The sequence below is a fragment of the Silurus meridionalis genome, chromosome 8 (assembly GCF_014805685.1).
Source record: "Silurus meridionalis isolate SWU-2019-XX chromosome 8, ASM1480568v1, whole genome shotgun sequence".
Taxonomy (NCBI): domain Eukaryota; kingdom Metazoa; phylum Chordata; class Actinopteri; order Siluriformes; family Siluridae; genus Silurus; species Silurus meridionalis.
Genome location: NC_060891.1, coordinates 5,225,242 through 5,251,830, shown reverse-complemented (window position 1 = coordinate 5,251,830; position 26,589 = coordinate 5,225,242). Strand labels below are relative to the sequence as shown.

Sequence of the window (26,589 nt, the reverse complement as noted above, 5' to 3'; positions counted from 1 at the left end):
TAAATATATAAAAAAAAAGACTTGCAAAGAAATATTGTAAACAGGACAATGTAGGCAAAACAGCAAACCTGTGCAATAAGGTATAATATGACCTGCTCCATTAATACATTCATCTAATTGGGCAAAAAAAATTCATATTAGCATATTGTCTAAAAAATCTAACAAATATCCATTAAAAAAATCGTAAAATATACATATATAATATACATAGCAGAAAAAATACTATATGTAGGTATAAAGTATACGTATATATCTATATAATCTGTATATCCACACACCGGGCTTCACTCTGTTATGCCAGCTTTTTCTTCTTCCTCTCATTCATCACCTTCTCCACCCAACCCTTCATTTGAAAGGCGGCACCTTTTCGTGATGTGCCCTCTTTACCCTGAGCTGCACAATAAGCTATCGCTAAGCACCATCTCATCTCCTTGACTGCTACATATATTGCGCTGATAAGAAGGAAAGGGGCTGACCTGAAAACTATGACACAAATATCAGTACGGTGCTTGGAGTGTGTGTGTGTGTGTTTGTGTGTTTAAGACTGTCCTACCTGTCTCCTGACTGCGTCCTCGCTGCCACGCTCCAGCTGTCCACCCTCCCTCTCCAGATGCTATCACTCTGTACAAGTACTCTGTTCACACAATAAAGTGGCTTTCATTTAATATGGTATAAACCAAGACCTTTGGCATTACACACAGGCTGGTGCGTAAAAAAGAATTTGAATATATGTTAAAAGTATAGGCTCAAAGGATAAAGAAAGAACCCATTCTTTGAATTCTATTTTACATACAGTGAGGAAAATAAGTATTTGAACACCCTGCTATTTTGCAAGTTCCCCCACTTAGAAATCATGGAGGGGTCTGAAATTGTCATCGTAGGTGCATGTCCACTGTGAGAGACATAATCTAATCACAATGTATGATTTTTTAACTATTTATTTGTATGATACAGCTGCAAATAGGTATTTGAACACCTGAGAAAGTCAATGATAATATTTGGAACGTTTCCTGTAGTTTTTCACCAGGTTTGCACACACTGCAGGAGGGATTTTGGCCAACTCCTCCACACAGATCTTCTCTAGATCAGTCAGGTTTCTGGCCTGTCGCTGAGAAACACGGAGTTTGAGCTCCCTCCAAAGATTCTCTATTGGGTTTAGGTCTGGAGACTGGCTAGGCCACGCCAGAACCTTGATATGCTTCTTACAGAGCCACTCCTTGCTTATCCTGGCTGTGTGCTTTGGGTCATTGTCATGTTGGAAGACCCAGCCTCGACCCATCTTCAATGCTCTAACTGAGGGAAGGAGGTTATTCCCCAAAATCTCGCAATACATGGCCCCGGTCATCCTCTCCAGTCGCCCTGTTCCATGTGCAGAGAAACACCCCCTAAGCATGATGCTACCACCCCCATGCTTCACAGTAGGGATGGTGTTCTTGGGATGGTACTCATCATTCTTCTTCCTCCAAACACGTTTAGTGGAATTATGACCCAAAAGTTCTATTTTGGTCTCATCTGACCACATGACTTTCTCCCATGACTCTTCTGGATCATCCAAATGGTCATTGGCAAACTTAAGACGTGCCTGGACATGTGCTGGTTTAAGCAGGGGAACCTTCCGTGCCATGCATGATTTCAAACCATGACGTCTTAGTGTATTACCAACAGTAACCTTGGAAACGGTGGTCCCAGCTCTTTTCAGGTCATTGACCAGCTCCTCCCGTGTAGTTCTGGGCTGATTTCCCACCTTCCATAGGATCATTGAGACCCCACGAGGTGAGATCTTGCATGGAGCCCCAGTCCGAGGGAGATTGACAGTCATGTTTAGCTTCTTCCATTTTCTAATGATTGCTCCAACAGTGGACCTTTTTTCACCAAGCTGCTTGGCAATTTCCCTGTAGCCCTTTCCAGCCTTGTGGAAGTGTAAAATTTTGTCTCTAGTGTCTTTGGACAGCTCTTTGGTCTTGGCCATGGATTCTTACTGATTGTATGGGGTGGACAGGTATCTTTATGCAGCTAACGACCTCAAACAGGTGCATCTAATTTAGGATAATAAATGTAGTGGAGGTGGACATTTTAAAGGCAGACTAACAGGTCTTTGAGGGTCAGAATTCTAGCTGATAGACAGGTGTTCAAATACTTATTTGCAGCTGTATCATACAATTAAATAGTTTAAAAATCATATATTGTGATTTCTGGATTTTTTTTTTAGATTATGTCTCTCACAGTGGACATGCACCTACGATGACAATTTCAGACCCCTCCATGATTTCTAAGTGGAAGAACTTGTAAAATAGCAGGGTGTTCAAATACTTATTTTCCTCACTGTATGATATAATAAACATGATCTGGTTCTTAGCAGGTCTTTAAATGAGGTGATCTGAGATGAACAACGACACATCACATTCTTTTGGGTGATATTCCTAATACACAAATTACAATTGGGCCCAATAATGTCAACTCGGTGGTGTTGGGGATTTCCGACGTAAGTCCACCGCCTATTTTCACATTATTTACACAAGTTCTGCTCTTAAGTCTCTCTCTGTATAGTTTTACTTTTCACTTCTAAACATCGCTAACAGTCGGACATGTACTACACATTGTATCAGTGTAGAGGCTCTGTGTGGGGATACATGCACTGTCCTACGTGCATCAATCCACCACTTAATACCATCATTTTGGCACCATCGCTATAGAAACCATCATTATTATAAAGAAAAAATGGCATTACTAAAAGAGGAAACCCAATGAACACAATTAAACAAGTCTCCTTTCTGTCTGTGGAAGCATCGATGTTGAACTCATAAATTGACTCCTGGTTTTCTGTGCGTTTTTTCATGCATTCAATTGTTTCTGCTGATTTGAAATAAAGGCAAATTGTGGTTTTGTTTGTGCGAAGCTTCTACTTCAACTTAACAACTGTTTTGAACTGTTTTGGCTGACGTCCAACTTTCCTTGAAAAGTTTGGCTTGTTAAAGCCTTCTTCTCCTCTATCAGTAGTTAATCCACAAGTTAACTGCAAGCAAATTGGGAGTCTGATTTGCGTGCTCTAACCATCCAATCAAAAGGATGTGAAAATGCTGATGTTTTCGAATGGTTGAATCGCAATCTGATTGGTCCAGCGTAAACTTCCAGCCAGTGGTGCAATTGGGGAAAACGCTATGAAGTGAAGAGAATGGACTGTTGGGGACCCGCAGGACCTGACGCATCTGATGGGTGAAGCAATGAGTGCTACAGATATTACCTTCATTATTAAAGAAAGGATTATAAAACAGAACAGAACCTTGGCCTGTTTTTTTATAGTATTGTTTTAGTGGATGTTCTGAAAAGTTCTTTGTTCATGTCCATGTTCATCATTTACACCAAAAGTTCATACATTTTCGGTTTCGTTTTTATTCATATTCAAAAGGGAATCAAGCGAAACTAAAACACAGAGGTGCGGCAGGAGGGGAACAAAATCTAAATGTTGTGGGCAGGAGAAAATAAAATTTTTTCTGCGAATTCGGGACAGAAATTGGGACAGGGGGTGGGAAAGAAACTGAAAAATCCGCCCAAAGTGCAATATCAGGAGTAGAGCTTGCTTTCAGAAGAGTGCTGATAAAGGGGGCTGGCTATGACCTCAGCCATGACCTCTGCATGCCCTTGGGTGAGGGCTGGATGTTTTGTCTGGCACTTATGAAAACAAAAAACTAACAAAAGAAGAAATCAAAAACAAGCTGAACGATATCATGAGTCATGGCAGAAGGCCAAAAGCAAGAGGCCAGGATATCTTCAGGTCAACGAGCTGAAGGTGCTGATGGGGATGTGTGTGTGTGTGTGTGTGTGTGTGTGTGTGTGTGTGTGTGTGTGTGTGTGTGTGTGTGTGTACCAGTGAAGGGCTGCAGAGTCAGATCCAGAGCACTGATCTCGTTGCCTGTGTACACCAGGATTGAGTCGTTTCCCCGGCAGTTAACGCTGGTGTCGGCTGACAGGCATCCATCCAGATTGACTCTGACAGCGGCACACGACACCATGGCCAAGTTTAAGACAGGACCACTTGCAGCCAATCGAACGTTCCTGATGCAGCCACCGAATCCTGCAGGAAAGGTGAGTGAGAGAGAGAGAGAGAGAGAGAGAGAGAAAGACGAGGAAGGGAGATGGATCACATTCTGCTCTGGCCTAATTATCTAAAGCAAGGAACACCGTCAGGGGCATCGAAATGAGCAAGAGAGGGAAGAGAGGGGGATGAGTGGACACAGAAAACGACAGAAAGAAAAGACAAATTTATACTGCACATTTTTACCTATAATTTAATACGAATTTGGGATTAGACATGAGCTTAGTAAGATAAAAACAAAAAATTTAAGAAAAGACGGATTTTAAATGCATAGTCATTTTTAGGACATAAGACTATGTATTTCTATCATTATTCTTTGATACCACATTATATTATATGCACCAAATATATATATACATATATACACTCAGTGCACCATAATGACAAAGTGAAAACCAGGCAGTGCTCATCACCTGCACAATACCATCTAAGTGAAGCATGATGGTGGCAGCATCATGCTGATCAGGCAACTGGGCAACTGATCAGGGTTGAAGGGAAGCTGAGTGGAGCAAAACTACAGAGATATCCTCAATAATAACATGGTCCACAGTGCTCAGGACCTCAGTCTGGGCTGAAGGTTCACCTTCCAACATGACAACAACTTTACTCTATGAATGTTTGGCCCAGTCACAGCCTTTATTTTGACTTTATTGAACGTGAGAGAGACCTGAAAGTGGGTGTCCACCGAGGCTCCCCAACCATTCTTGAGAGGATTTGCAAAAAGAAACGGCTAAAAATCCATCAATACAAAGTATTGAGTGTCTGAATACTAATGTGCATGTAAGATTTCAGTTTTTTATTGAAAAAAATTGTCATTATTGGGTACTGAATGTGCATATTAATAAGAAATAATAATAAAAAAAAACAATTTGAATGATTCTAGAATCAGACTGCAGCATGACATATTTGTAAAAAACAAAAGGGGTCTAAATACTTCCCGAATGCACTGTGTGTGTGTGTTTGTGTGTGTGTGTGTGTGTGTGTGTGTGTGTGTGTCTGACCATGCAGCAGACTGTGCTGGTGCAGCGCTGGGTGCTGAAGTCCACCTGGGACGCCTCCTATATAAAGTGGAGAGGTGATATTGAGGTTTCCACCTCTCTCGCTCCTGTGCTGCTCCACCGCATGATTCAGAGCAGCTCTGGTTAGTGCTCCACGCTTCAGCATCATGACAGAGTTCCAGCCTCCGTCACAATAGGACAGGCCCACCCACACAGCAAGCTCCGCCTTCTGATCACCCCAACGCAACGCCCATGAGAGGATCCCGCCTTGCAGCTCCGCCTACACAAACACACACACAGTAATTACAGAGCATTGCAATATGGAAGTTATATTTTAGCCTCTCGTTTCCATACACTGCACTGAACACACTTCTGGAATTAAAACAGCCTAGACTTTTTTATCCTGACTAACTTTATTCCAAACTCACCAAAATATAATCTTTGCCATTGATATCGTATGCGAAAAGCAGGAGTGAATTCAGCTGATCAGTTTTAAACTCGAAGGAGATTTCAAATTCATCTCCACCAGTGAACACGTCCAGGTCCAGTTTGAGAAATCCTGAAAAACATTATAACACGAACCTAACACCTAACAATTGACCATGTCTTACTGTTCAATACAAGTCTATATTAACTAAAACGTTTTATAATAAATGGCCATTACCATGTCCGAGGAAATAGGCCCCAAACTCAGAATGTGCAGGACAGCCCTCCCAGTCCCTATACGTCTCATGTTCCTCCAGGGCTGAGTCCCAATCTAATGGCTCCCAAATGGCCTCAGGACTACTGCTCCTCTGGATGAGCACATCCCTCACGCAGCCTGCGAAACCTTTACGTGCCAATCTGGCCAGACCTACAGACACACATAAACACACACACAGCCATTTAGTTATGTCAGGAAAAGCAAACACAATGCTCCGAAATGCTACCCTGACAGAAAATGATGCGATACCAGTGTCTTGCCGATGAATAGTGAAATTCTCTGGAAGTCCTCCAAAAAAGATCCCTGTATTTTGGCCAATTATGGTGCTGCCACTGGTTGCTGCACTTGAGCCTGGAGTAAGAGCAAGAAGAAAACCAAGCCAAGACACTCAATACGTGTAACAACTCTATTATATATATATATATATATATATATATATATATATATATACAGTGCCCTCCACAATTATTGGCACCCCTGTTTAAGATGTGGTCGTGGACTTCTAAAAATTCTCCTTTTTTTTTAACAACATAGAACCCAAATGCAAAAAAAGAGAAAAATCCAACCTTTCATTTAAGTACATTACTTTGGTGGTAAAAAAAATCATACATTTAGAAAAAAAAAAAACTTGAAATCATGTGTCCCACAATTATTGGCACCCCTGATGTTAATACTTTGTACAACCTCCTTTTGCCAACAAGACAGCACTTAATCTCCTCCTATAACATTTCACAAGATTGGAGAACACAGAGAGAGGGATTTTTGACCATTCTTCTTTGCACAATCTTTCTAGATCATCCAGTGTCCTGGGTCCTCTCTTATGCACTCTTCTCTTTAGCTCGCCCCACAGGTTTTCGATTGGGTTGAGGTCTGGGGACTGAGATGGCCATGGGAGGACCTTGAGTTTGTGACTGCTGAACCACTTTTGTGTAGATTTTGCCACATGTTTTGGATCATTATCCTGCTTAAAAGGTTGGATTTTTCTCTTTTTTTGCATTTGGGTTCTATGTTGTTTTAAAAAAAAGGAGAATTTTTAGAAGTCCACGACCACATCTTAAACAGGGGTGCCAATAATTGTGGAGGGCACTGTATATATATATATATATATATATATATATATATATATATATATATATATATATATATATATATATATATATATATAATAGAGTTGTTACATAATATTTCACATTTATATATACATATATTAACTTTACTAATTTATTCAGCTTTTGCTAATTTTTTTTTAAATACCATAGCCTTATAACCTTCTACTTGTTGTACCTTTACAACAGTGTCTTCACATTTTTCACTACCACAGACTAACTATTTACTTGTACTTTGCAAAAGTGTCTACACATCTCTTCACTGCTATAGCCTTTATATTATAATATAACATATTATCTATATATATTTATGCACAATTGCTAATATATATATATATATATATATATATATATATATATATATATATATATATATATATATATATATATATATATATATATATAATTGCTAATAAATATATATGGAAACTGCATTTCGTTGCTGTGTACCTGTACTATGCATTGGCAATAAAGTTCTGTCTGTCCTGTCTGTCTGACCTGGATGTCTGTCTGTCTGTCCTGTCTGTCTGTCTGTCTGTCTGTCTGTCTGTCTGTCTGTCTGTCTGTCTGTCTATCTATCTATCTATCTATCTATCTGTCTATCTATCTATCTACCTACCTACCTACCTACCTACCTACCTATCTATCTATCTATCTATCTATCTATCTATCTATCTATCTATCTATCTATCTATCTATCTATCTATCTATCTATCTGCAGTATTAGGGATGGTAAGATTAATGCATTGATTTGAAAACATCTGCTTTGGATAGTTGGCATTTGTATCGCGATGCATAGTTTTGATTATATTTACATTGGTACAAAATGATTTATTTGTATTAAATTATTAGTAGATACGCTTTGATTATTTAAAAAAGTGACCAAAAATTCGTGACCAATATCTTCTATGTAGATTGATTTCTCCTCGCTAAACTGTATCTCGAGCGCGTTCTTTCAGCACCGCTGCTGCTATGTGAATATGACGTATCACAACACTAAGGAGGCCGAGGCGTGTCCTGAGAGTCACATAGAATACAGATTAACATGGCAGAGGTAGAGCTGCGTCTTCCTGGAGCCACAACAGGAAAAGAACATCTGGTTTTATTTACATTTCTTTTATCTTTGCAATACAAAGGCCTGTCCGTGAAGGGCCATGCTGTAGAGGTCAAAAGGCACTCAAGTAAATTGACAATTTGCTGTCTGTGTGAACAAAGAAATAAAAGTGAACTATCCGTTCCATGTTGAATTGCATAGGATATATGGAATTTGCAGTGATCATAAATATGTGTGTAGGTTGAAAAATATGTATACTGAATATTTATGGCTTACAGCAGTGAAAATAAGTGTAGATTATTGAATAATCCTGCTAATAACTCCAGACTGAAAGAAGAGGCTATCTCGACACTAAATGCCAAATGTTCAATGTCTTCTAGCCTACAGCAGATAATGTCATAACCTTAATGAAGTCACAGGCACACAGCAAATGAGCACCACACACACACACACACACACACACACACACACACACACACACACACACTCACTCACACAAGGGTGCTCAGTGAGATGTCTAGAGAAGTGCTTTGCCAGTTATAATTAAAATTCAAGTTCTGGAGAGGAGCAGCGTCTGTACTCTAATTATTCTAATCGCATAATGAATAGCAAAGATTAACTCTGATAGTCTCTTTGGCTTCCATGAGTACGAATGTAAGGGGAGGGGACATAAATATAGGGTACATGTGTGTGTGTGGGTGTCATTACCATGGTATTGATCATCTACAGTGATAGTTCCCAGGGCTTGCTTTCTAGTAGCGATCAGTCGGTGCCATTGGTTGTCATTATACTTTCGCCCTCCATCATCTTGTGGACTGATGGCCACGACTGAGGCCTAACATCCAAAACAGAGGGTGAATAACACGTCAGAACTGCTGTTCATGTACATTTACCTTAATGGCCTTTGCCAATCGGCCTTATCCAGAAAGACTTACATATATCTCATTCCTGACAACTGAGAAAGCTATAAAATCATTTTATAATCAATTATATTTTTATAAAAATATGACTTGTTCATTTATTAATAATTGTGTGATTTATTTGCATAGAACTATAGCCTACTGTCATTGGGCTACATATGAGGTACGCCCTGCAAATGAACCCCTCAGATGTTCTCTCAGATGAGTGAAATCACTGAAATTCTTCTAAACCAATAGGATCAATGTTGCACTATTACAACATTCCCCAAAAAAGTCTATTTATTTCAGCATTTAAAGTTTCTACAACAAAATATGTGATGTTCTCAAAAGGTCTAGTTTTGTAACATGCCAACAGATGGGATAGAATGTCCAAAAAAGATCCACAAAGAGCAAACGTGAATTTCTGCGTGAAACTGAGCAAAACTGCTAGGTAGACGTTTAACCTGATTCAGCAAGTTTATAGCGATGCAGTTTTAAGTGTCATCACTGAAAGATAGCGAGAGATCAGGAACACCTTCAACAAGCTCAACTCCTGAAAATGTCATTCGAAACGTTCGACATACGAAGCATTGCATCGATATACACTGATTAGGCATAACTTTATGGCCAACTGCCTAATATTGTGTTGGTCCCCCTTTTGTTGCCAAAACAGTCCTGACCTGTCGAGCATCAACAGCAATATTTTTTTTCACCAATTTGAGCTACAGGAGCTCGTCTGTTGGATCGGACCACACGGGCCAGCCTTCGCTCCCCATGTGAAGCAAAGAGCCGATCATGACCCTGTCGCTGGTTCACCACTGTTCCTTCCTTAGACCACTTTTGATGGATACTGAGCACTGCAAACCAGGAACATCCCAGAAGATCTGCAGTTTTGGAGATGCTCTGACCAGGTCGTCTAGCCGTCACAATTTGGCCCTTGTCAAACTCCCTCCAACATGTCCACTTTGAGGAAAGAATGTTTACTTGTTGCCTAATAAATATATCCCACCAACTAACAGCTGCCATGGTAAAGAGATAATGTTATGCCTGGTCGGTGTATATAGGGTGAAAAAAATGTCTCTAGGTTTGGGTCTTTGAGGGTTCGCTCAGGGACACAGGAGCGGCAGCTTGGTGTATCTGGAATTTGAACTCAGATCCAAAGCCAATGCCTTAACCAATATTACATTACCACTAAGAACGGCAACACACAAGCAACTCTGCACTTTTAAATGTGCAGATGAAGGACTTGGCTTAATCTGATCTAAAACATAGTGCTGGAAATGCCAACCACTGCAGCATCACCCATCTCTGGCTCTGAATGAAGGCTGAGATCTGTATATCTTTGATCTTCATTTCTTTGGCCCTTAGATGCTTAGTTGATCCTCTCTTAAGTTTGCATTTTATTTTTCTGGATAGACAGAGTCCTCCCATTATGATGCCAGAAAGTGTACACAACTTATTGTCCTAGAACGGCTCACCTCTATCTATCCGGAGCGAAAGTAGGATTGTTTCATTAAAATTATATTACACTATCCCTTGTGTCTCCTTTGAAAGCTGAGGGTCCCAGAACTTTATTGCACTGGCTGTAACACTTTCACTTTCAGCCCCCTTGTTGCTGGGAGGAACCTGCTGCCAAATTCCATTTTCGTGAGTTGCTTTTTTTTCCCTTCTTCTTCTCCTTCCCTGCAATAGGCTCAGAACCAAATTCTGCCTGGAGATTGGAAGCCCCACGCACGCTGTAAATTAGAAGCTCTGGCACCGGCGATGTTAAGATGGGGGTTATTGTCCTGCTAAAATATGACATCACTCCGGCTTTCACATTTTAAACAGCCTGCTGGAGTGTTCTGCAGCGAGCGAAAGCAAGACACGAAGTATCACATCTCCTCCTAGTGACGGAGATTTAATGACAGAATCGATATATGTATGGGTGCCAGGGCCAGCGATATGTTTACTGCAGAAAGGAGATGGCCTTAAGTATCAGCCAGAGGAGACACAACATGCCGTCGTAATACCACGCCTTTTCTCAGTTTAAGACTTCAAGCTATTAGAGATCACCTGGACATGTTTTCCCAAGAAGCTCATGTGATCATTTCATTTTACTACCTAATCACTAGCAATGATTCTAATCCATCGATTTTTTTTTCCTTGATAGGCATAACAGTCAGGGTTTATACATATAATATCACTTGGACTGCTTATCATACTAAGAACAGGGCTGATCCCCTTTTCAGACTCCTTCCACTGGCCTCCTGTTATCTTTTTATACTATTGGCCTACAATTTGCTGCTAGGTGTCTGAAATCTTCCCCTATATTGCTTTTGGCTGTTCGACAGTCCTGGTGGTTTTTACCACAGTTCCTACACATTTTTTGTTTAAAAATTCCATACTTTTCCAGACTCAAATATGAACACGTCCCTAAAGATTTAACCTCTGATTTTACACTCCATATTTTTAAATGTTTCCTCACAACATCCAATCACAGATGTGCAGATCCGGTCTAGCGCCGATCTTTTGGTCTTCTCCTAACTACACGAAAAAACATCTATTGGACATGTCCACACATACATTTTAAAAATGCCTATTGTTCTCTCAGTTTTCGCTTTTCGTCCACACTGAGACAGCGTTTTCAGAGACTTATAAAAACGATTGCCGAGGCCAAAGCTACTGTCTGGTTTACAAGGTGAGCCTGGAGGGCATGATGCTACGAGACCTGCTCCACTTCTCTTTTTTGTTTTTTCTTTTCTTCCTTTCTGTCTTCCTTCTTTCCCTTTTCTTTCTTTCTTTCTTTCTTTCTTTCTTTCTTTCTTTCTTTCTTTCTTTCTTTCTTTCTTTCTTTCTTAATGAGTTATTGTTTTATTTTGACTGACCAGTCAGCAGTGTTACAGTTGCTCTTCCAGTCTGTTCGCAATTAAGTCTTTTTGTTTAGGGGTCAATTTATGTCCCCATCCTTATTCTGTTGGAAGTGGTGGCTGTATTGCGGTTCCTCTGCAGGGTTCCTGAGCTTACTCTTAATGATAGGGCATTCAGCTTGACAATAATAGAAAGCTTTAGAGTAAATACAATGCTTCTCCAGATTGAAAGAAGGCAGCTAATGCTGGCTGGTTTACCTTACAAGGAAACCCTCTGAACAGCTCCTACATATATAGGGTGGCTTGTACAGTATATGGGATGCCCCATTGGAGAGAGACCAGCCAGCTGTGATACATGTGGTGTTTCCTTAGAATGAATCAAAATGAACATTTAACACTTTCTGACTAATAAGGATTGAATTAAACTGCACTGTGGAATAATAGGAAGTCATAGTTACAGTGGCTTGTTTATACCCTCAAACAATAATGAAACTATATCTAAAGGGCATCCAATGGTAGATATATGAGAATGGGTTCCCTTTAGAGACTTGTTTATTTCAAGGTTTCTTCCTCATCATTTTATGAAGGGCAAACCACCATTACCTTTTGGTGTAGCTCGCTCATTAGGGATAAACTTAATTGGGCAAATTTCTGAATATAAAATTTGTATTTGTATTCTAGTTATACAATTATAATGAACTTTGTTACCCAGCTTTTTTGTGCTTGAATTATCCAGGCATTGTGAACTGCTTTAAATATAAACAATCTGGACACTCAAATACCTATTTTTTTCAAATACCCATTGTTTCAAAGTCACACCTTGCTTCATAATGGATAAAAGTGGCATTTCGGAAGGTGCGAAAGAAACATTTTGAGCAGAAGTATCAAGCAACATCATTAAGCAGCACCATTAATATTTAAATGATGATTTTTTAAACAATATCAATCCAAAATGATTTCACCCAGGAGTATGCTTTAGAAATTCCCCCTTTTGGTCTATATGCATATTAACCGTTCTCCCGTAGAGCCACCATATTATATTTCCGCCCGAGAAAACTGACTGACCGCCTGACACTACCTGATTGATATGACGAACCTTAAATATGCTGTTTAAAAATAATAAATGGTGATCTCTATATTCTGCTCAGCAAGCAGGTGCTGAAAGCTCAGACGCCATGAAAATAGCAATGCTCATCTCCCTGCTGACTGAGAAGGAGCTGAATTGGGAAAGCTCTATCTGTAAATGTCATGGTTAAAAAACATACCTTATCGTTGCTCCGCATTTCTATTCTGGTCTGTTTTTATGCTCCGGATGGTAAGAACTTTGGGACTGAAGCCACCAAGCCACCACAGCTATATCCAGAAATTGATGGAACAACCAATTTACAGTAGACATTTATTTGCCAGTAACTATATATATATATATATATATATATCTCAGAAATGCATCACATTGAAGGAACATTAGCTTCAACATTTTCTTTTTGGATTCCACTCCTGAACAAGAATCTCAGTTTGTTTGTTTCTTTATTCCTCCAACTTCGTCATTTGTTCAGTCTGAAATGAGAGAAAAATTCGCTGCGAACTCTCTGATAATGAACATCGTCTTCTTCTTCTGAGGGCGCTAAAGCATCGGATTTACTATCTGTATTCTCTGTTAACAGAAGCCTGTTCACCTTTAAACCCTTTAAGAAAGATTTGGGAAAGAGATATAGGCCAATCATTTACTGATGATGAATGGCTCTCTATATGGGAAGAGGTTTTTCATAAATCAACCTTGAGCTCTGTGCAGGAGCAAAACTTCAAATTCATATACAGAACACCTCTATAACATGTATCTCAGCTGTACTTAAAATGTAAATCTGAAATAGGAACATTAATGCATTTATTTTGGGACTGTATGAAAATAAATTTTCGGCATGAGGTACATAATATGGTTCAGAAAATTCACTATGGCTCCAACTATATACTTGCTAAACTGTAAAACATCACTAGATTTCTCGACTGATTCTCACTCTTTATTACATTTTATTACTTACACTACATTGCCAAAAGTTTGTGGACACCTGGTCATAAATATGGTATGTATTTTTTGAGAATCGCATTCCACATTTAGTCCCAATTTGCTCTTATAACTTTCTCCATTCTTCTGTAAAGACATTCTACTAGATTTTGAAGTGTGCTTGTGGAGATTTGGAGGTTCATCAGCCACAAGGGTACTGTTTTAGGTGAGGTGAAGAGGCCTGAGGTGCAGTCAGCGTTCCAATTCATTCCAAAGGTGTTTAGTAGGGTTGAGGATCAGAGCTTTATAGCACACCATTGAAGATCTTTCTCTTCAAACCATGTAAACCATATCTTCATGTAGCTCGCTTTGCGCAAATAGGCGTTGCTATGCTTGAACAGGTTTCAAGTTCAAGTGAATGCAAAATTGTATTATACCACATCTAAAGACGTCCTTTAGAATTGTATGCTTCCAACTTTGTGGTAACAGTTTGGAGAAGAACCACATATGGCAGGAAAGGTTATGTGTCTGCAAACTTTTGGCAATATAGTGTATTTAGTGTATAGTGTATCATCTCAGGTACCAACTTTGAAGATGTGTGTTTAGCACAAGTGGCTAATCTTCTTCCTTCGAAAAAACTTACCCATGACTTAAAGGACAAATCGGAATTATTCTAGCTTTTCATGTTAAAAGTATGTTTGAATGCATGCTGTGTGTGTTGACTCATCGGTTCTCGTTCGTTGCTTTGGTTAGGTTTTAATAAGAAATCAATTAAGCTAAAAAAAAGAATCTGGGGTTACAGTAAAACCAAAACGGTCTCATAATAGGCACCTGATTTTTCCCCCCAAATCTGAATGTGTATATATATGTGTATATATATATATATATATATATATATATATATATATATATATATATATATATATATAGACACGTGTGTGTGCATGTGCGTGTGTGTGTGTGTGAAGTCCATGCTTCCTCGAATGTAAGACGCTGATTAAGGAAACCTGGCATTGTTTGCAATGGCTTTTCGAAGGAACTAAATAATCTTTCATGAGACAGCATTTCATAAACTGCTCATTAATTTCATCATTACAAAGAGTGTGTGGGGAAGCATACCAGTCTCCTGTGTCACGCCCAATTAGCATCCCATGGTGCTAATCCCATTAGAATTGTTGAATTCGTTAATGGGGGAACTAATGGGCATGCTATCAGGGGACATTAATTGGGCATGACACCACTTTTAGTTATAATTATCAAACTACCCCCAACAAACTGTGTTCATAAATGCAAAAACTTGGGAGATTTCAGTGACAGTGGCTATTAGTGAAGAGAGATCTGTAGATGTCGTGTTGGTACTGGTCTCTTGATGGCTTTTATGATCATATGGGCAAGTGGCGGTGAGCTGGCAATGCATTGTGACATCATTAGCGTGCTACCAACAGCGTTTTACAGTACTTATGACTCCGGGTAATGAGATAATTGGTTTTCAATTCAAAAGGTTTTTCACTTTGAATTTTTCTGTGCAGAGGATAGTTGTGTGGGATCAAGAATAAGTATTTTCCTCTTGGAAAAACATATTTGTTTGGAATTAAATGCTTGCCATGCTACTGTTCTTTTATACTGTATAACTAGTGTAGCATTTTTAACACAAGGTACAGATTTTGAAACTAGGGTTTCTGCATGTTTTACAGTCAAATTTAAGTCTTTTTAAGACCTTTTTAAGACCATTACGATTAAAATATAAGACCTAAATCACAAATCAAAAACATATACACAAATAAGTTGTTAGCAACTCGTCTTAACCGAGCACTAATATAAAAAATTTTTCGAGCCAAGTTTCGCAAAAATTGCACTTCCCCATAAAATCCGTTTTACATTTATGGTACAATCCAAGAGAGATTCGTGCCAATAACTGATTGGCTGATGCATGTTGGTCTCATTTGTTGAAACACAGTGGAAACAACAACAAAAAAAACTGCAGGTGCATTTAAATGAGCATTAGAGTTGCTGTTAGATGAACGTCGGAAATTTAAGACCTGTTTAGAACTATTTAAGACCTAGAACAGCGAATTTGAGACTTAATAAGGCCTTAAATTTTGTTTTGGATATTTTTAGACTTTTTGAGAAACCCTGAAAAATTATTTCACAATACAAGGCAGAATAAAAACATAGATAAAAAAATGGGCTCGCCAAAGCGGATCATCCGTCTCCAAACTACTCTGTCTTCTACATCTGCATTTCTTTCCTCACCACATCCATAAACCGCCGCCTTGACCTTCCTCTTTTTCTCCTTCCTGGTGGCTCCATCCTCAGCATTCTCCTACCGATATACCCCATGTCCCTCCTCTGCACATGTCCAAACCATCTCAATCGCACCTCCCTCACCTTGTCTCCAAAACGGCCTACATGCGCTGTCCTTTTAATAAACTAGTTTCTAATCCTGTCCATCGTCGTCACTTCCAATAAAAATCTCTACATCTTCAGCTCTGCTACCTCCAGCTCCACCTCCTGTCTTTTACTCAATGCCACTGTCTCTAATCCATACAACATCGCAGTTCTCACCACAGTCCTATAAACTTTCTCTTTTACTCTTGCAGATACCCCTCTATTATAAATCACTCCTGCTATCACTCTTCTCCACCCACTCCACCATGCCACCACTTCTCTAACACACGCTTCATTACTTTGCACTGTTGACCCCAGGTACCTGAACTCCCCCACCTTCTCCAGCTCTTCACCCTGCAACCACACCACACCACTCCATTGCCCTCCCTCTCATTCACACACATGTTCTATGTCTCCAGCGTGTACCTCCACCTCTCCAGGCTCTTCTCAAACTGCTCCCTACATCCCTGCATCTGCAAACATCACAGTCCATGGAGACTCCTGTCTGACCTCGTCCGTTAATCTGTCCTTCACCACTGCAAACAGGAAAGGGCTCAGAGCCGATCTTTGATGCAGTTCAACCTCCACCTTGAACCAGTCTGTCGTTCCTACTGCACACTTCACTGCTGTCACACTGTCCTCATATCATTCCCTGCACCACCCTCACATACGTCTCTGCTACACGACTTCCACATACAGTACCACAACTCCTCTCTCGGCACCCTGTCATACGCTTTTTCCTAAATCCACAAACACACAATGAAACTCCTTCTGACTTTGTCTATACTTCTCCATCAACATTCTCAAAGCAAATAATGCATCTGTTATGCTCTTCCTCGGCATGAAACCGTACTGTTGCTCACAGCTGGTCACCTCTTCTCTCAGCCTGGCTTCCACTACTCTTTCCCATAACTTCATGGTGTGACTGATAACTCCTGCCTACTTTTCTCATCACTCTGTCGATCCCAATTCTGTTTTGCCAACCTCTTTCTCCTTATGCTTTCCTGCACTTCCTCATTCCACCACCAAGTCTCTTTGTCTTCCTTTCTATTTCCAGATGTCACACAAAGTACCTTTCATGGTGTCTCTCTTATCACTTCTGCAGTAGTTGCCCAATCATTCAGCACCTCTTCACTACCACCAAGCCCCTCTCTGACCTCTTCCCTGAATCTCACTTTACAGTCTTTCTCCTTCAGTTTCCACCATCTTATACTTTTTTCAGTCCTTACTCTGCTCCTTTTCTTCTTCACCTCCAAAACCACCCAACAGACCACCATCCGATGCTGTCTAGATACACTGTCCCCCACCAACACCTATAGTCTCCTTCAGGTTGCATCTCCTACATAAAACATTGTCCACCTGTGTGCACCTTCCTCCACTCTTATACGTCACCCTCTTAAAATAAGTGTTTACCACTGCCATTTCCATCCTTTTAGCAAAATCTACCACCATCTGCCCTTCCACATTCCTCTTCTTAAGGCCATACCTACCTATCACTTCTTTATCACCTCTGTTGCTTCTCCTCTATCTCACAACCCACTTGTGGAGCATAGGCACTGATGACATTCATCATAAAACCTTCATGTTTATCACCCTATCAGAAACTTTTTTCACCTCCACTACATTCTTACTGTCACCCTCTTTCAGGATCACCCTTACACCATTTCTCTTTTCATCCACACCATGATAGAACAGTTTAAACACCTCCAATGTTCCTGGCCCTACTCCCTTTCCACTTGGTCTCCTGAATACACATGTCTACCTTTTTCTGCTACCTTGTGCCCTTTACCAGTCATAGTACCAACATTGAAAGTGCCCACCCTAACCTCCACTTTCCTACACTTCCTCTTCTTCTGCTGTCTCTGTAGACATCTTCCCCCTCTCTTTCTCCTCCTTTGGCCAACAGTAGCCCAGTTTCCACCAGTACCCTGTTGGCTAACAATACCTAAAGCGGTACCTATAGGTGCAAATAAACGGACTTTAACTTTTTCTATATATTGAGGTCAGGCAGCTACAAAGTGACCTTGATCTTACCTGAGGGTCAAAGAGGAAATAGGGCCGGCCGTTGCGCATTTGCAGAGCCACAAATTCTTCTTGCTCTCCAGGGGAAAAAGCACACAGGATCAGTCCATCTTCCATCCGTGTTCGGAAACTCAGCTGAACACCTGCAAGGAGGTAACAACATGAGAAACATCTAACACGACTCTAATTAGGTATCTGAAGAGAGTATAGAAAAGCGTATGCAGAGAAATCGAACCTAAAACATAAACTGTGTTAACACGCTGGCGTTCATCTTATCGGACATTTTTAATAAATGAAAATGAAATAATTTTTCCATTTTATAGATGGAAGTCTGTAATGATATTAGCCCAAAGAGGATTGGGTTGCTGTATGTTGAGTATCATGGTTCTGGGTTTAGACCGTTTGAGTTTTGGTTTTTATTTGCTACAAATGCCACAATAAAATAATACCATTCACCATTTCAGCTAGTAGGCTAGTGTATGAAAACTGAGGATGGATGAAGAACTGCTTATGCAAAACTTGTAGGTTCAGCATAGACCATCTCTTGTGTGATCAGCTTTTTTTCGGACATGCTCTTCACATCCATCAGCAAGACAAACCAATTCCTGAAGGAAAGGCACAAGGGCAGTCTCCGAGGTCTGTGTTCTGACAGGTCTGTTTACAGGAGCAGTGGTCAGTGGCCTCCCGGAGCCAAGCGATAAAGAATGAGATGCACCTTAGAGGGTCTCAAGACAAGAGTCCATACATAGGAAGATGTGCGTCAGCAATTTGGGAAGCATTTGGAGTAGTTCACTGTATGTACATTTGGGAGATTAGGGGAAAAAAAACCTTGGTAAAGCCATAAAATATAGAAATATTTGAAAGGTTGAATGAAATTTTTACTCTTAATGCTACTACTGCTATTAGTGTTTATAATGTTTGTCTATTTTACAAGTGCTTCTAAATTGAACCAAATATAAAAAAAAGAACACAAAAAAAAATGTAGTCATTTTGACCACCACTTTTTTCTGTAATAAATAAATCTAGATAGAAACTTAAACATCGTTAAAAAAAAATATATATAATATTTTATTTATCTTCATCAAAATACTTTTTAGGTTGATCTCATGTAACATACTGCACATTTGTTGTAGTAATTTCTGTTTCTATCTATCTATCTATCTATCTATCTATCTATCTATCTATCTGTCTGTCTGTCTGTCTGTCTGTCTGTCTGTCTGTCTGTCTGTCTGTCTGTCTTTGTCCAATCATCCTAATGCTAGTTTTTAGGTGATGGTCTACTATTAGTGTTTATAACAAAATTGCTATAATAATAATTCTAAATATATCGCTATAATGAATTTAATGAATATTGCAACTTTTGCAGAGATGATCCATTAAAAAGCAAATACGAACCTGGATGTTGATAAGTGTTGACCAGTGCTTAAAACCCAAATCAGCACAGAAGAAATGAATAAAAAAATTGTAATCAGAGCCCAATTATTATTTATTATACCCAACCTTTTTTCCTAATGATTTGAAACAATAAATCCACAAAAAGCTAAATATTTCTGACAAAAAGTAACAGGCAAAAACCAAACACAGAGCAAAAATAAATTAGAAACTGGGTCAGGTGAAAACACAGAGGTACATTAATGGGATACAGGTGGCAACAATGAGACAATTAACAAACAAACCATGTGAGAGAACCCAATGTGAGGGATAATCAGGAGTCCAAAAGTTCCTGAAAACCAGGGATGTGTTTTCACCCACACTGGGTTAAAGCCACTTATGAATCTAATAATTAGTGCTGAAACACCAGACTTGGGAATCTTCGTTCAACAAACCAGAACTGAGGGAGGTCAGTCTCATCCCGTTTCAGTCTCGTATATAGTGGATCAGTGAGGTTCCTGGTGGTCTAGTGGTTAGGATGCGGTGCTCACCGCTGCGGCCCGGGTTCGAGCCCCGATCAGGGAATCGACCCCAGCCATTAGGGTTTTACAAGCCGGTCCCAAGCCCAGATAAATGGGGAGGGTTTCATTAGGAAGGGCATCCAGCATAAAAACATGTGCCAAATCAAACATGCGGATCATAAATACGGATGATCCGCTGTGGCAACCCCTAATGGGAGAAGCCGAAAGAAAGTTATATAGTGGATCAGTGGAATAAGTGGAAAGAGTTCAACAAATGCTGTTACTGAATGATATTGAAATATAAATTATGTGGATAGGTTACATGTTGAATCTGGTTCCTGTCTAAGTTACTTCCTTATAACAAGTGGTGGACAGTAATAAAGTAAATGTTATGTTACTGTACCTAAGTATTTTTTTTGCGTATCTGCACTCTACTGAACTATTTCCATTTGAGGAGACTTTTACTTTAACTTAAGTCAAAAATCTTACTTTTAGCTCAACTACATTTTGCAAATCAGTCATTCCTTTTAATTTATAAATAAAAACGTTTTTTTCGTATGTATTTGCATTTTGACCTAATATAGTTTGGGGTTTAATATGGTTTAGTTTTCACCAATAAAATAATAATTTTTCTAAAAAACAAAACAAATGACTTGTTCATTTTAAACATGATCCTAAAGATCCAGTGACCACTGTTCCTGCCCCTCTCCCCATCTCGGGTCTGCCCAATTCGTCCAGGCCTGCCTCCGGATAGTGTCCTCTTAGATTGGAGGTGACTCTGTGCAGCTGGAGATGGTTTCTAATCACCGCCCTGGGGTTTCCGGAGTAAGAACAAGAGCTTTAAGGATTTGGATTTGGACTGTAGGTAATGTCAGCAGTCTGCTACATTGACTCAAGACTACAGTTTGCTTCTGGACACTATCACTGTACCCCGCAACATCGTATATCTGTAATAAATGGACATTCGGTGCAACCCAGATGAGCTTGAGTTTCCTCTTGAGTCTGGTTCCTCTCAAGGTTTCTTCCTTATGCCATCTCAGGGAGTTTTTCCTTGCCACAGTCGCCACCGGCTCGCTCATCAGGGACAAACTTACACTTATAAAGAACATCTTAGTCATTTTAGTCATTTTTATCACCACATTATCTGTGTGAAGCTGCTTTGAGACAATGTTCATTGTTAAAAGTGCTATACAAATAAAAATGAATTGAACTGAATTGAAACTAGTATTGCTCTTTAACCAAGAAAAAGCACTTTTTATTCAACTGCTTGGTTAATCAATGGACTAAACAATAGAATACTGGATTACTAAAATAATCGATAGTTGAAGCCCTAATATAAAGTACAGTCATTGAAAATGTACAAGGCTGAATTTCTTCTGTTTGGCAGCTATGAATTTCAACAGCACAAATGACAGAGTTTTGCTCTGTCAGTATTTGCTCACCAAACTGAAGGTTCACAAGATTCACCTTTGACCTATTTTTAGAGATCTAGTTGATCATTGGTTGATCTTGATGCCGTACACTCGGCATCATTAGTAACATTCAAGATTCATCTGCACAATTCATCAATTTAATAAAAAAAAAAAAAGTTGAATAGAAATTTAAGATGGACAGATTCTGACAGCTGGTTGAACCATATTGCATTTAATGACTTCTCTATTGAACTGATGCTGAGATGTTTTGGGGGTTGAAACCATTCAGGTGAGAATCAGTATAATATATTTTGATCAACATAAACAACTGATAATGTAGGAAACTGCAGATGATTGTACACAATCCATTAAAAGAGTTTGCGATTTGATCAAAGCAACTAAAAATTGCTTTTATGATGTGCACAAGTGACTCCATGATGTGGAGGTTGAACAAGTCATTTTGAGAATTTGATTTCTGATCTAAGAAACGCTCAAAAGAAACTGAAAAACACTGGAAAAAGATATCAATCAGTGTTTGAATAATTAATATTGTTCTATTGATAGATTGATGTTCTAAGAGTAACAGAGTCTTTTCACATAAACTGAGTTGATTGAGTAACAATGATCATAGGAACATTATAGCCATAATAAATCATAGTACTTTGGATGCTTAAGTACATTTGAATGCAAATTTTCAAAAGTATGGAGCACTTTTACTTTTACTGGAGACATTTTTAACTGTATCTCTACTTCTACTGAAGTACTTCCTCCACCACTGCTTATAATTTATAACAATGCTTATAAGTTTTTTCCTTGACAATGTTGCCACTGGTTCATTCATTGAGGATGAACTTATAGGCGGTAACACATAAATTCCTATTTCATATCCTATTTATCTCTTTTAAGCTACTTTGCAACAATGTCAATCGTTAAAAACGCTATCGAATATGCTAGATCGATAACGAAAGAGTTTTTAAACCAAGCAATGCATTTTATTTGCGTATCGTGGCACGAAATGTATCTGTAGAGGCCAGTGATAAATTTCCATTGAGAGAAAAAAAAATGAGGAGTAGATTAGGGGTAAAAAGAGCATCATACACTTCATTTCACAGAAACAAAGTAGTTTTTTGAACCATACTGTACTGTCTATTGTATTAAATATGTAAAATTTGCCACAACATATACCGAAGCGACAGTCCAAACTTGTTATTTGAACAATTCCGACGATCCGTAAAGTGCCGAGCAGCAATAATAACAACAACAAAAAAAATCAAGGAAAAACCCGAGCGAAAAAAAAAAAAAACATAATATAAGTAGAACAAACAAGGCCATTTGGATTTAATCTGCTTAATACATAACCTGAATAACTTCAGTCATGTTAGCATTATTGCGGCATTAATCAAGTTGTTGCGTATTAATGAGTTTTTAGCGAATGCTAATTACTGTCATAGATTCTGCAGCACCCCATTAAATATACAAATTACAGAATTAAAGAGCCAGAGCTTTTCATGATTAATCTTTAAATGGGGGGAAAAAACTAATGATGTCTGTGCAAAGTTTCCCCTCAGATTTCACACAATGAGGCCGCTTGACAATAAATCAAATTATTTAAAGAAAATCATTCGTAATATTTCAGATTTCCGGCTCCTAACGCTTGTACTAGGTGAAAAAAAAAAGAACATTTACTGATCTTGACCCCTTTGTAGACCTTCAAGGGTGGAAACATTTTTTAAAAGTGTGCGCAACCACTTAACATTCAGATTCTATAAAGATAAAGAGAGAAATGTGACACTTCAAAGGCAGCCGCAGCAGTTAATACACTTCATTACGAGTAAAATGAAGGAACAAAAAAATAGAAATGTATGAAAGAGTGCATTATTATGCATAAGACACGGTTTCTAGTTTGCGTCCAGGCTGAGATTCTTCACCGGGGCTCAAGACAGTCCCTGCCATAACACATCAATGAGGATTAAGATGCAGATCAATCCTCTGCAATGATATTGCTTTTTTCCTTTTTTTTTTTTTTTTTTAAATCTTGTTCGCTCTTTGATTTGTTGGGAGTTGTGCACTGACAAAATCATTTAAGGCTCCAAATTAGATGACCATTGATTTTTGTTTAATGCCTTGCTTTGGCTTGATTTCAATATTACAGCGAGGATTTTGTCCCTGAGCATGTCGCTTGTTCATTTCATTATGCCTCATTTCAGCCATTGAGTTCTTCGCTCACATTTATCCAGTCCCCTGCGAGCTCGATAAGAACAGCTTGTTTTTTTTTTTTTTTTGCTGGAGAAATCGTAATGTTTTTCCTCATCCTGCTACTCGATACTTGTTTTTGCCCCGTGACCGACAAGCAAACGGATTGGGCCTGGCCTCGTTCCAAATCCTTCCGTAAGCAATCGAGGACGTCAACATGCGATATTTAAAGGGGCGGATCGGCTGAAGATACGAGCCGACGGGAATGTCGCCGCTGTTCTCCGGGTCCTTCATTAGTCTGAGGCCATTTATAACGCCAGCGGGCCCAAGGACGAGCTCTCCACTTTGACTGCAGTCATTGATCAATTAGAGAGTCAGCTGAACTCAACTCCGGGCTTGATTTATAAAGATTTATCCGTTTGTCATTATTTAAGAAAAAAAAAAATAATAAAAAATGGAAACTGCAGTGCTAAATGTTAATAAAGTTGGGTGGGGGGTGATGGGGGTGTGAGACTAAGAAAATGGCAATTCATTTCCTAAACTACAAGGTCATACAGGGTCATTTATTTCTGTGTGAAACCATAAAACCATTTAGTGGATGTTCGGCATAATACATTATCTGGGAGAAAAAACAAACAAACAAGTGCAAGGCAGTGGAGTCTCTTCGTCATCTGCGTTCGCTGCTAAACAGGACAAGACCGAGCACAGATGACATTTATATATAGAGTAGTATCCTGAAGTATCGAGACTAGCTCTGGTTACAAGAAAATACTTTATTTATCTACATGTACACAAAATAGTCCCCTTGCACAGCAATACAGCGCCCCCAGCGTTCCTGCCACTTCTGGAATGTGTTCTGGAAGTCTTCTTATCGAAGCGTGTCAAGCACTTTCTGCAAATCGAGCTCGATCTTTATCCTCGGGAAGAGGTCGAAGTCGGGAGGAGCCATATCTGGCGAGCGGGGTGGGTGCGGAAGTGAGATCATGCGGATTGTCCTCCCACGATCATCACGCAAATATGTTTAGGGGTTGAGCTCGTTAAAGGTCTCTCATCGTCTTCCAGTGAAGTTCTTTCGCTCTTGAAGAGCTGTGTCACTTAAAACACCTAATATGTCAAACGTTTCTGTAGCAGATCGGGTCAGTTTCACCGAAAATTGTATGCTTCTGGTAAGGCATGTGATCAGAATATATACACAAACACTATATTGACAAAAGTATTGGGTCACCTGACCTTTCCTGCTATATGTGGTTCTTTCCCAAACTATAACCACAATCCTGGAGGCACTCAATTGTACAGGACGTCTTTAGATGCACTATAATAAAAAAGCATTCACTCGAACTTGGAAACCCAAACCTGTTCTAGCATGGCAATGCCCCTGTGCACAAAGTAAGCTTTTTGAAGATCTGGTTTACATGCTTTGGAGAGCAATGATCTTGAGTGTCCTGCTATAGAGCTCTGATCTCATCCCTACTAAACACTTTTGGGATGAATTGGAACGCTGACTTCAGCCCCAGGCCTCCTCACCACACCTACATCAGTACCTGCCTTTCGTAATACCCTTGTGGCTGATGAACACAAATATCCATAAGCGCACTCCAAAATCTAGTGAAACATCTTCCCAGAAGAGTGGAGGGAATTATAAGAGCAAATTGGGACTGAATGTGGAATGCAATGATCAAAAATCACATACCGTACCTATGACCAGGTGACCCAATACTTTTGGCAATATATATATATATATATATATATATATATATATATATATATATATATATATATATATATATATATAAAATGTATATATAATATATACATTTTATTCTATTATTTGGTTGCCAAATTTACAAAAAAACCCTCTATACTTACTTGCATATAAAAGCCTATGGAGAGACAAAAGGATAATTAACCCGGCATGCTAATGAGATTAATAATTAATGAAAAATAAGTAGGAGGCGGTTAGCATGATTACAGCAGCAAACTGTTAATTGACCTTTACTAGGATTTCATTCACAGAACCTACCGCCTTGCTGATGCGGCTATAGAAATGAGGTCATTTGCTGTTGGGCTCTGTTTTTTACACCGTCTAACTGACCAACCTGATGATTTAGAGCAATTGATCCTTGCATACATTAAAGGATTCAAATGGAAATTATGTCAACGAATGGCAGCAGTTTTCTTTTTTTTTCTTCTCGCACCAGCAGATGAAGCATAACCTATATTCATTTGGAACTCAATTTTACCAATTATGTTCGTAAACAAAAGTATAATTGCCCTTTGTCTAATCGGGGGAAGTCATTAATTTATTTGGCTCTTACAGAGATTGAGAGTAGAATCAAAACTGTGTTAGTGGGCACACACACACACACACACACACACACACACACACACACACACAAGTGTGATTTGGTAATTAGGTGGCATGACCATTAAAATAAAAACAATTTGTAATGGACTAAAGTATCAACTCTGCATTCTGTTACTTTTCTGACCTGTGAAGTCGGTGTTAACAAGTAGTGTAGAGCTGGGAAAGAGGTAGTAGCCCGTCCCGGTGAAGCGTCTTCCTCTGATGACGTGGCCCTCTGCATCTGAGAAGGATACGTCGGTCCTTTCGACGTAGTAGACAGGTGGAGGACCGTTCAGCTCAGCTGGAGGAGCCCACATGATCTCCATCGCCGTCATGTTTAAAGGCTTCAGTCTGGGGGCCTTTAACCCTGCCGGTGCTGTCAGTAGAATAAGAAGGTTTTGTTTTTTAGACATAAAGGCCATACACACTGCTGAAATGTTTCAAATGGGGTCTAAATACAGCCTTAAAGGAGTCAAACGATCATGAACTGACACATTTGCAGTGCATTTAGTCGACTTCGGCCAGTAGCCAAGCCCAACCAGCGCCACTAATAAAAGCCCTCTATAGAAAATGAATGTGTTGTCTTCGAAGGTCTGGTGCCAAGCGGTTCATAAATTACCTCTAATCAATAACA

At 39.3% G+C, this 26,589-nt stretch overlaps 1 protein-coding gene across 1 annotated transcript in view; it reads right to left on the bottom strand.

Moving 5' to 3' along the window:
• The window catches only part of ush2a (Usher syndrome 2A (autosomal recessive, mild)), a 223,610-nt gene that overhangs the window by 125,261 nt on the left and 71,760 nt on the right, over nt 1-26,589 (bottom strand). Inside the window, 9 exon segments of the mRNA XM_046855966.1 lie at nt 554-634; nt 3,866-4,072; nt 5,095-5,371; nt 5,520-5,650; nt 5,756-5,944; nt 6,044-6,145; nt 8,663-8,789; nt 18,127-18,257; nt 26,101-26,331. Of these exon segments, the coding sequence (XP_046711922.1) occupies nt 554-634; nt 3,866-4,072; nt 5,095-5,371; nt 5,520-5,650; nt 5,756-5,944; nt 6,044-6,145; nt 8,663-8,789; nt 18,127-18,257; nt 26,101-26,331 (1,476 nt within the window).